Source organism: Ovis canadensis, chromosome 1 (assembly GCF_042477335.2).
Source record: "Ovis canadensis isolate MfBH-ARS-UI-01 breed Bighorn chromosome 1, ARS-UI_OviCan_v2, whole genome shotgun sequence".
Taxonomy (NCBI): domain Eukaryota; kingdom Metazoa; phylum Chordata; class Mammalia; order Artiodactyla; family Bovidae; genus Ovis; species Ovis canadensis.
The window spans coordinates 241,299,479-241,311,800 of NC_091245.1; the positions used below are offsets into that span (position 1 = coordinate 241,299,479).

The window sequence follows — 12,322 nt, forward strand, 5'->3', positions numbered from 1 at the left end:
GCACTTATGAAAATATATACATGTACTTTGCTTTGTACTCTTCTAGGAATTTAACCTAAAGAAGTGGAGCTATATAAATTTGTATAGCAGAATGTCACTCCCACAGTGTTACTTAGAATAACTAAACTTGGAAAACTACAAGATTTGACTTTCAGGGTTATGAGTCGAATAAATGACTATGTTCAGAAGATAAAATAGTCATTGAAGAATTACATAAGACAGTGCTCACCAATGAATTTTATATAATGGGATAAATATGTGTCGTATATAATGTATTTTACATATGGATTTCTGAAGGCAAAACAGTTTTTCTCTGGTAAGTTGCTAGGTAACTATACTTTTATAATCAGAAGGTTTTTTAATTAGGAAGATATTTTTTAGTGGAAATGGGATTTTATTCAGTGGGCTTTTAAAAAAAGCTGTGTAATTATACCATAGAGAAATTATAAAAGATTTCAAGTGCCTATTAGAACTAGTAACAGTCCTAGATAGTGCTAAGTATACCTATTTGTAACAACTGAGAGTTTATAGAGTTTCAAAAGAAAATTATTTTGCCTCAGAAAAATTCCTAACAAATTTGAAGGAATCAAGTCCTTGAATTGTGGATTAAAGGCTGAGGGAATATAATATCTGATACACTTAACAGTGATTAATTTTTTCCCTTTAAAAAATTATATTTTAGGTATGATCTTATTAAATAGTTATAAAAACGATTATGTTCTGGACACTGAGCTCAGCATTTGGACCTTACACCCTACCTTAGGATAAATGAATTACACAAATGACCAGACAGGTTTGGAAAAGTTAGGATCAAACAGGTGTGTCAAATTCCATAGCACTGTTTTAACTACCGTAGTAAACTGATAATTCTGTTTCTCAGGTCTTATTTTTATTTCTGTGGGGTAGGGGTGGGAGAATAATGAAGAATTCAATTTTTTATTTTCCTAAGTGGAAATACTCATTTTTTGTTGTTGCTTATAAGAATTTTTTTATAGCAGTTCAAAAAGTGAAATTTCCCTCAATAGTGTTACATTTTTAAAAAATGTATTAAATTTTTTTACAACAGAAGTCTAACTTTCCTCTAATATGCTTCTGTTCACTATTAATTTCCCATGTTAATACAGATGAATCTAGCTATTTACCCTCTTGGGACTGTACAGCAGTTTACTGTAAAGATGTACCATAATTATAAGAAGGTACCATAATGTACACTGTTGTTGGAACGACTTGGTCTGCAGTTTTGGGGGGATTCCCTAATTGCTTGTGAGCAGTTAACTTTGTATAAAATCCTAAGGTAATGTGTGTTTATCTGCCCTAAATTACCTTGTTATAACTTTAAAAAACACTGTGCACATAAATAAGTTTAATGTGGGTAATACTACAGGAGAACAAACAAAGTGGAAAACGTGTTTATTAACATTCAAACTCCCTTCATACAGGCCATATAAAAATTCTTAGCATTTTGATTATATATAATAAGCCTATATTTTCTACATAGTTAACAATAATGTGTAATTTAGCTTTTCATAATACATTGTTTAAATACATTATTAGTTCTGTTAAACATAAGCAACATTTTCAAATCCAATACTTGAACAGTTTCCTCTGTACATAGTTTAGCAGGGCTAATAAGCATAGGATGCTCTTTATTAAGAGGTATATAATCTGAGCATTAACAATTACTGAAGTTTGGTATTTTTATACAGCATTTTGTTTATGTTTTGATCACCACACAGAATTCTTAAGGATACTGAAATTCAGTAAGTAAAGTCAGAGACATTACTTCAGCTGATAATGAAGTTCATACATGACACTATAGTATTAAAAGCCTTAAAAATAAAAAACATTTTGCAAACTGCCCTAGTACTGACTGTTCCTATCAGGGTAAGACTACTTGGCAATAGAAAGGAAAAAGCTTTGAGTTTCTCTGTGGTGCTGATAGTCGCCTCTTGCTAATTATGGCAATTTGGGCAAATACCAGAACAAGCATATTCCAGCTCAACAACTCTAGGTAACTTTATGGAGATGGGAGTTGGCTCAGCTCATGCTCGGTGGCCACAGCACTGACCCTGTGTATAAGAACATGAAATGTGTGCATACTGTGATCTAGGTCTTAACTGCAAGCTATACTGAGGAATCTTGATGTTTTGGCTGTTTCATTCCAAAAGAGTTGATCTGATGCTTGAGTTACAGCACCAGTCTATTATTAGTGAAATGAAGTACACTCCTGCAGATATACCAGATCAAAACAACCTGTTTCAGTAATCTTGATTAACCTGTAGAATAAAAAATAAATTATCTCTACAGAAATCTCTGAAGGGAGCAAAAAGAAAAATCAAACTATATGCCTAAATAAACATTTTAAAAGGAAGTAACCCAGTATCCTCTGAAGGTCAGACAGTATTTGCTATGTTGTAATCCCGTTCACCATTAGGCTGCAGCTGGACCACAACACTGTGTTCACTGATTTCGTTTTCTGCATCACTGCTGTCGGTATCATTGTCATCTTCCTCATAGTCTGAAGATTCGGTCATGTTCTGATGGGAGCGGGATTCCGACAAAGCCCCAAATGACTGAGTGCTGGCAGAAGCCAAAGGTCTGAGTAAAGGGGTGTGTTCTGACACTTCATTTTCTTCTTGACTACTATCTGTGTCAGAGTCTGAATCGCCTTGAGAAGGAACAACTTTTTGCTTGCAGACTGGACAGGTTTTTTTGGTCTTAGTTAGCCAAGGATCTACACACTTGCAGTGATAAGCTGTTGAAGCAAAATACACATCTTTGAGATAGTACACTTTTGTTAAGAACATCATCTCCTGCCATGGTTATTCATGTTCTGATCAGTATGCATCATATATGGATGAGACAAACGTTTGTAAATTTTTATAAATCTTCATCGTTTAATAAGAGATTATGATGTGCTAGTAACTATTTTCTGTCTAATACTGAACCTAAGTACAAATTATGTATAAATTCAAAGCAGTATGTAATTATTCATACCATGGGAACAGGGAAGGATTCTGAGTTTGTCTCCATCTTCATATTCATCCAAACAAATGGCACATACATCATATTCATCTCCTATGACAGAAATAATAAAATTAATTAAAAGATCCCTTTTTAATTCCTTACTGTTGAACTTACGACCTTTATTTTAAAAAAAGACAAAGTCATTGCCTATCTCACACAGAGGGCAGCCATATCAGGAAGCATGTTAGGATAAAGCCGTTGTCTGGAAAGATAGGTGGGAAGAACATAACATACTGAAAAGAATAATTGTTCCAACTGAAAGAATCCCTTTAACATGTAGTCATTTAAGCACATTTAGGAGAAGTCCTAAATAGAAAGTTTTAAGGAAAATTTTTGTTCAGTATCTTGAGTGTGGTTACTGTATTATCACTTATCAAATACATTCTGTAACAAATACAGGGTTCTATTATAACCTCCTGTTTTGAGATTTAGTGAGACTGATTTTACCTATCTCAAACTATTAAAATACTAAAGGACTCCAACATATCTATAATTATCTGTAATTACACAGATCCATTTACCTGGGTTTTGAGGCTAGTTCCAATACATAAGGAATTCAACCATGCTGATTTCTCATACAAATCAAACTTTCGGTCTTACGGCTTTGTGAAAATGCCCATTAAAAACAGATTCAGTTAATATAACTGAACAGGACTGAACCAATCCGAAGCTGTACCACAGCTCTAAGCCTCATTTTACTAAGGTAGAAAGGTTACCCTGCATTATCCAAGTGGGCCCAATGTACACAAGGGTCCCTAAAAGTATGAGGAGGATGTTTTTCTAGTTCACAGTCAGAGGGGGAGATGTGACTATGTCAGAAAGAGACAATATTACTGGCTTTGAAGACAGGAGGGGAGGAGGATCATAAGCCAAAGAACATGGTGGCCTCTAGAAGCTGGAAAAGGCAAATAAATGGATTCCCCCACTAGAGCCGTCAGAAAAGAATGTTTGATTTTAGCTCAGTGAGGCCTGTCAAGACTTCAGACCTACAAAACGAAAATAATAAATGTGTTGTTTTAAGCCACTAAGTTTGTGGCTTTAAATTTGTCACCACAGCAGTAAGAAATTAGTAGTAGTAGGGTTAGCCTGCAAGTGAAAGTTGCTCAGTCATGTCTGACTTTTGCAACCCCATGGACTATACACAGTCCATGGAATTCTCTAAGCCAGAATACTGGAGTGGGTAGCCTTTCCCTTATCCAGCGGATCTTCCCGACCCAGGGTTTGTGCATTGAAGGCAGATTCCTCACCAGCTGAGCTTATCAGGGGGTTAGGCTAGACATATGGAATTGATGCTTTCAAGTGTTGGAAGTGATAGGTTTACTATTGATCGCCCATATTTTCTAGGCACAGTACTTGCTTTGATGATAACTGGTCAACATTGAAAGGTGTAATTTGTGATCATGGACCAGAAGGGAAGCCTTAGTGTTCTGTGGAGAATTAACCCCCATGGTGTGTGTGATGAAATGGTAAATCACATCCTGACTTTTATTTATTACCTGCATAACCAACCATGTGCAAGATGCCACCTTTATGTTTCAGTATTCTCAAAGGCAAAACAAAAATACTAACATACTATGATTTTGGATTGTTGTGGATTAAAGGAGAATGCAAGCAGAGTGTCAGGCACAAACAGTACTTCTTAGCCAGTCTCCACCTGATAAAACTGACCTGGTAGGCATACTGGCGTGTGAAGGCTGGCTTGTGTGGCTAGGAATCTGCTCTCTGATATCCCCACGTGATTCTGTTAGTAGCAAAGAGCTAGTGGCAATGGTCAGTGAACCTGTTGGCTCTACCTGGGGTAATTATGTAATTTAAGTATTCAGCAGCCCCTGAGCTGTGAATGTGTATGACTTCCGGTTTTATTTGAAAGCTAGGTTTGGTAGACACTTGATAAAAGTGTTCCCCCCAGCCCTTCTCCAGTCAAAATGTGATTAAATGTGGTATGGGTGAGAAACCTAAAAAACAGACAAGGTTATATATCAATAAAAAAGCAAAAAGGAAAACAATCAAATTTCTGTCCCGTTTTAAAAGACAAAATTAAAAATGGTAGAAAATGTATTATATGACAACTTAGAAATCCAGCCAGTGCATTCATATTCAAGATAATGGCCCAACATCAAGCAATTATTAAATGGTTTTATATTTGAGTTAAAGATAAAGGCATTTATATATTTTTGAAAATTATTTTCAACCTTAGTGAATATTAAAATTAACCAATTTGTCCAGTGATTCTGGTAGCATGAGATAAAGGGGCTATAACAAGTGCTAACAGCTGTTAGTTTTGTTATTGTCAGCACCATGCTAGAAAGTTCCATTGCTTATAAACCAGTGGTTCTCAACCAGGGGATAATTTTGTTCCCTTGCCCCTAGGGATATTTGGTGATATCTGGAGACATCTTTGGTGTTCACAATTGGGAGTTGGTACTGTTGTCATCTAGTAGATCAGGGAGGCTATTAAATATCCTATAATGCTGGAGTGAAAGTGAGTGTTAGTCACCCAGTCATGTCCTATTCTTTGCGACCATATGGACTGCAGTCCACCAGGCTCCTCTGTCCATGGCATTCTCCAGGCAAGAATACTGGAGTTAGGTTGCCATTTCCTGCTCCAGGGGATCTTCCCGATCCAGGGACTGAACCTGGGTCTCCTGCACTGCAGGCAAGATTTTCTGTCTGAGCCACCAGGGAAGTCCATAATGCTCTCGACAGCCCCTCAAAGAATTTTCCCACATAAAATGCCAATAGTGAGAAGGCTGAGAGAACCTGATATAAATACCCCTCCAGGCTTTCTCAAAGACTGCTAATTCACTAATGGATAAATGTTCAGAAGCTGCAGGAGGGGTGAGATTCATGTCTGTTATGTGTGACCATATGGAAACACTTCTATCTGGATTGTTATATTATTGTTATTTAAATGTTTCAGAAAATTTTCAAGACAACAGTTAAAATCTCATCAATCTAGGAACATTATAATAATACGTAAGTAGACAAAACTTTGATTTTCCCCTCTAAACCTGTTTCTCCCTAGTTTTTCCCCCAAACCTTGGGTCATCAGATATGGCAAAGGCACTGACCTATCAGAAAACACACAAGACTTAAGGCAGCCACTGCAGCAGCATCCACTGATTATCAGGCCTAGGCATGTCCTTGATGCCTCTTTCACTTAGAGCTTAGATTCAACATCACCATGTCCTATACACTTTTTTCTGTAAAACATCTTCAGTTGGTCTCTCTGATTCCTCAATTACACTAATCCATTAGCCTTGATTACTAAAGAGCCTCCTTCTTTTCCTGTCCTATATGGTTTTTCTCCATAGCAGCCAAAGTGATATTTTAAAAACATAAACAGTCCCCCATCTCACTCAGAATAAAATCTGAGCTCTTTGTCATGGCCTTCATATAGCTGAATATGATCTGATATACAGATCGGTCATCTCACGTCACTCTATCCCCTTTCATTCACACTTCAGTCACACTGGCCTTCTTTCAGTCTTGAACAAAGTAATAGAAATTGTAATTTCTAAAGATGACTTAAAAATGAACTAGTTGTTGACAAAATGAAAAGACAACTACTGAATGGGAGAAAATACTTGGAAATGATTTGACTGACAAGGTGCTGACATCCAAAATATATAAACAGCTCACATCAAAACAACATAAGACCTAGACAGATATTTTTCCAAAAAAAGACATACAGATGATCAACATCACTAAACATAAGAGAAATTCAAATGAAAACCACAATAAGATCACTTCACACCTTTTAGAATGGCTATCATCAAAAAGACCAAAAATACTGGCAAGGATGGGGAGAAAAGGGAACCCTTGTACATTGCTGGTGTGAATGTAAGCTGGTACAGCCACTGTGGAAGACAGTATAGAGATTCCTCAACAAACTAAAAACGGACCTACCATATGATCCAGCAGTGTTCCACTCCTGGGTATACATCCAAAACGACATTAATTCAAAAAGCACACCCCATGTTCACAGCAGCAGCATTTACAATAGCCAAGATAAGGAAGCAACTGGTCCATCAACAGATCGATGGATAAAGGAGATGTAGTATATATATTCCATTATGTGTATATATATATACACACAGTGTGTATGTATTTGATAGTGTATATATATACACAATGAGATACCACTCAGTTATAAACAAGAATGAAATGTTGCCATTTGCAACAACATGGATGGACTTGGAAGATCTGCTTAGTGAACTACATCTGAGAAAGACACATACTGTGTGATATACTTGTATATAGAATCTAAAAAATAAACTAATATAACAAAAAGTGAGTCATGGATATACAGAACAAACTAATGGTTATCAGTGGGGAGAGGGTAGGGGAGGGGTGAAAGGGGTAGAGGATTAACAAGTACAAACTACTAGGTATAAAATAAATAAGCTACAAGAATATACTGTATAGCACAGAGGATATAGCCAGTATTTTAAAAGAACTATAAATGGAGTATAACCTTTAAAAAGTGAGAGTCATTATATTGTACACCTGACAGTTATATGATACTATAAATAAAAGACCTCAATCAAAAAATAAGTTTACTTGAAATAATCTAGTCATATACAAAAATTGATGCCAACCTTAACTGTTCAATTTTATAACACACTAGTCCACCTTAAGTCAGCTAGATAGGTTTCCTCAAAAAGAATGAATGTTCAGAGCTAAACACATACCATTTTCATGAGAAAAGAATATCTATTTTAAATAATATGTCCAGGGAAGATACAGCATTGAATCCATGAGCTTCAAATCAAAAATTACTGTTCTTATAAAGAAAATGCCTTGCCACGCATTCCCTGCTTTGCCAGTAAAGGAAACAATGGCAGCTCTTTCTAGCAAATTTAAATAAATAAATCTTATCTTTTGTTTTCCCCTCCTCCATACCTGTTCCTAAGAAATGTGAACAGAAGACAAACTGGATAAAATATTTCATAAGCCAGATTTCCTTAAGAATTATTCCTGATTATATTTAAACCCTGAGCAAAGGAACAAATATTTACTTTTAAGGTTGTATTAAAGACAGTTAGGGCTCCCCAGTTAGTTCAGCTGGTAAAGAATCCACCTGCAGTGCAGGAGACCCCAGTTCAATCCCCAGGTTGGGAAGATCCCCTGGAGAAGGGACAGGCTACCCACTCCAGTATTCTTCGCTGGAGAATTCCATGGACAGAGGAGTCTGGTAGGCTATAGTCCACGGGGTTGCAAAGAGTCAGACACGACTGAGTGATTTCACTTCAAAGGCAGTTAAATAGTAATAAAATATAAGGATGTCTTCATAAATACATACAAGGAAAATTTTAAAAATTAAATACTGCCCCACTGTTTTGTGATCTGCTATAAAATGTCACACTCCATTTTTTCAATCTCTGAAATAAAATCTTCGTCCTTCTAAACATGAGTAGAAAATTTCAGTGATTAAGCTACAAAGAAAAAATGTTGGTAACTTAAAACTTCAAATATAAAATCCACTTTTTCATCCTTTACGTCTCAGGGATTTGCCTCCTTCACACACTAATGGGGTAGGGAGACAGCTCCCATGGAGACCGCCTTAAATGCTTAGTTGAGAAACTATTAAGGGAAAACATAAGGATTTTTCATTTGCTATGAAACATGGTATGTGGTAACCAGTCTTTATGGTTATAGAAAATGCATCAATTGATGCAGGAAACTCAGGAAACCACAATGTCAACTGAAGAGGTATTTTTGAAGACAATAGTGAATAATGAAATTTATAAGGAAGTTGGCTGCTTCAAAAGCAAGAAAATAACTAATAAAAGGCTGTTATTATTTTGTATGTGCTAGTGATGGTTTAGTTGCTAAGTCGTGTTCAACTCTTGGCAACCCCATGGACTGTAGTCTGCCAGGCTCCTCTGTCCTCGGGATTTTCCAGGCAAGAATACTGGAGTGGGTTGCCATGTCCTCTCCAGGGAATCTTCCCCACCTAGGAATTGAACCTGGGTTTACTGTATTGCAGGTGGATTCCTTACCAACTGAGCTACCAGAGAAGCCCTTATGTGCTGCTGCTGCTGCTAAGTCACTTCAGTCGTGTCCGACTCTGGGCGACTCCAGAGACCGCAGCCCACAAGGCACCCCCGTCCCTGGGATTCTCCAGGCAAGAACACTGGAGTGGGTTGCCATTTCCTTTTCCATTGCATGAAAGTGAAAAGTGAAAGTGAAGTCACTCAGTCATGTCCGACTCCTAGCGACCCCATGGACTGCAGCCTACCAGGCTCCTCCGTCTATGGGATTTTCCAGGCAAGAGTACTGGAATGGGTTGCCATTGCCTTCTCTGCTTATATAGCTAAGCAGAGAAGCTTATATATAAGCTTATATAGCTGCTTATATTGCCTTCTCTGCTAGAAATAGCTAAATCAATATTTTAAACATTTAAATATTACTCTGCATAAACATTCTGAACAAGCAACAAAGATGAAGAACACCAAGACAGGAAGATTTAAGATGATCTTGTCCCCACAATACCGTAAATGAATGAGAGTGCTGACTAACCTTTACAGACATTTTACCTGTGCCACAGCCTCAAGTTGCTAATTTCTGTGGGTTTGATTACAAGTGTCTATGAAATACTTCTAAATGCCATATTCTTTTTTTGTTTGTTGGCAAGTATTTCCTATATTTCCTAAATGTTACAGATTCCCCTAATATAAACATGAACAGTTCTTTTCAGTCGCTCAGACATGTCTGACTCTTTGCAGCCCCATGGACTACAGCACGCCAGGCTTTCCTGTCCATCACCAACTCTCAGAGCTTGTTGAAACTCATGTCCATTGAGTAATGGCATCCAACCTTCTCATCCTCTGTCGTCCCCTTCTCCTCCTGCCTTCAATCTTTCCCAACACTGTAATCTTTTTCAATGAGGGAGTTCTTCACATCAGGTGGCCAAAGTATTGGAGCTTCAGCATCAGTCCTTCCAATGAATTCTTGGAACTGATTTCCTTTAAGATTGACTGGTTTGATCTCCTTGCAGTCCAAGGAACTCTCAAGAGTCTTCTCCAACACCACAGTTCAAAAGCATCAGTTCTCCGACGCTCAACTTTCTTTATGGTCCAACTCTCACCTCCATACATGACTATTGGAAAAACCATAGCTTTGACTTGATGGTAATGTCTCTGCTTTTTAATATGCTGTCTAGATTGATCATAACTTTCCTTCCAAGGAGCAAGCGTCTTTTAATTTCATGGCTGCAGTCACCATCTGCAGTAGTTTTGGTGTCTAAGAAAGTAAAGTCTGTCACTGTTTTCATTGGTTCCCCATCTATTTGCCATGAAGTGATGGGACTGAATGCCATGATCTTAGTTTTCTGAATGTTGAGTTTAAACCAGCTTTTTCATTCTCCTCTTTAACTTTCATCATGAGACTCTCTAGTTCTTCTTCACTTTCTGCCATAAGGGTGGTATCATCTGCATATCTTAGGTTATTGATATTTCTCCCAGGAATCCTGATTCCAGCTTGTGCTTCATCCAGCCTGGCATTTCACATGATGTACTCTGAATATAAGCAGGGTGACAATATACAGCCTTGATGTACTCCTTTTCCAATTTGGAACCAGTCCATTGTTCCATGTCCGGTTCTATCTGTTGCTTCTTGACCTGCAGATTTCTCAGGGGGCAGGTAAGGTGGTCTGGTATTCCCATCTCTTTCAGAATTTTCCACAATTTGTTGTGATCCACATAGTCAAAGGCTTTGGCATAGTCAATAAAGCAGTAGAGGTTTTTCTGGAATTCTGTTGCTTTTTCTATGAACTAACAGATGTTGGCAATTTGATCTCTGGTTCCTCTGCCTTTTCTAAATCCAGCTTGAATATCTGAAGTTCATGGTTCACATACTGTTGAAGCCTGGCTTGGAGAATTTTGAGCATTGCTTTACTAGCGTGTGAGATGACTGCAATTGTGCAGTAGTTGGAGCATTCTTTGGCATTGCCTTTCTTTGGGATTGGAATGGAAACTGACCTTTTCCAGTCCCAAGGCCACTGCTGAGTTTTCCAAATATGCTGGCACATTGAGTGCAGCACTTTCACAACATCATCTTTGAGGATTTGAAACAGCTCAGCTGGAATTCCATCACCTCCACTAGCTTTGTTCATAGTGATGCTTCCTAAGGCTCACTTGACTTCACATTCCAGAATGTCTGGCTCTAGGTGAGTGATCACAGCATCATGGTTACCTGGGTTATGAAGATCTTTTTTGTATAGTTCTTCTGTGTATTCTTGCCACCTGAATGTTTCTACTATATTCTCAACCCTAAGAGTTCTTTTAGGGCTTCAAGTTTTGGTACTATGACTTATTAGAGTGATGAACCCGCAGAAGTATTTTAACTTCCTTTCATGTTTTCAAATATAGTTGCACCTACAACTATGAAAAACTACAGTAATTAGGATTTTTTTTCTTTCTAACATCCATGTATGCTTTGTCAAAACCATTAGAATACAATAATATGCATAACAAATATAACTCTTTTTACCTTAGATGTTAAATTTCTTGACGACCAAAATATTCTAAAACAAAAATACAACTGGCTCAAACTTACATTTACTGGGAAGGAAATGCAAGAGTCATATTTATAAAGTTACATACTGTTAAGCTGCTTTTAATTTATTTTTTCCACCATAAATGTTTAATGACTGAAGACAGATGACACTAATATTTACTTATGGTTATTATTTAAGGGGTTGTTGTGTTTTCATACTAATTGCTGCCATTTGTTGAGCTGTTGCTATGTGCCAGGCACTGTTACAAGCATCTGTCACATCCTGATTTAAATCCCTCCACCCATCTTATGAGGTAGGTTTTTAGTCACATTTACACATGAAGGGATTGTGGAGAGGTAACTTGTACAAGGTCACGCAGCCAATGAATGGATGATCTAGAATTTCAGCCCAGGTCTGTCAGACTCCAAAGTCCATGCATGGTCTGAACCATTATGCTCTATTGTCTTTGAGTTTCACATTTAAATAATCCCCTTTGATTCACAGTGTAAAAGGAGTTAAGAAATAATCTTAAGTAGCCTCTTAAAAGAGATTAAAATGTTTCCAATTCATAAACCAGAGAATTTTTTTCAGATTGCAATACATGGACAGGGAATAAAGATTGTTTTTTAGTCTTGTCTTCCGTGGTTTCATATTATTACAAATCTTTCAAGGATGCTACAAAATTGTAGCAATATTCTACAATTTTAATCAAGGGTCGAACACAAGGAAACAATCAAATGACTATTGAAGGAAAGTATTTTGTGGGCAAGTTCTTTTGGGGGAAATGTATTA

The 12,322-nt window shown here is 37.2% G+C and overlaps 1 protein-coding gene across 6 annotated transcripts in view; it reads right to left on the minus strand.

The window, feature by feature from the left end:
• Positions 1-1,394: 1,394 nt before the first annotated feature.
• The window catches only part of RNF13 (ring finger protein 13), a 131,607-nt gene continuing 120,679 nt past the window's right edge, over positions 1,395-12,322 (minus strand). For all 6 annotated transcript variants that reach the window (XM_069562829.1, XM_069562855.1, XM_069562847.1 and 3 more), the window contains 2 exons: positions 2,998-3,078; positions 1,395-2,755 (listed from right to left, as the gene is read on the minus strand). In XM_069562829.1, coding sequence (XP_069418930.1) covers positions 2,394-2,755; positions 2,998-3,078 — 443 coding nt within the window. In that variant the 3' untranslated portion in view covers positions 1,395-2,393. The remainder of the gene's footprint in view (positions 2,756-2,997; positions 3,079-12,322) is intronic.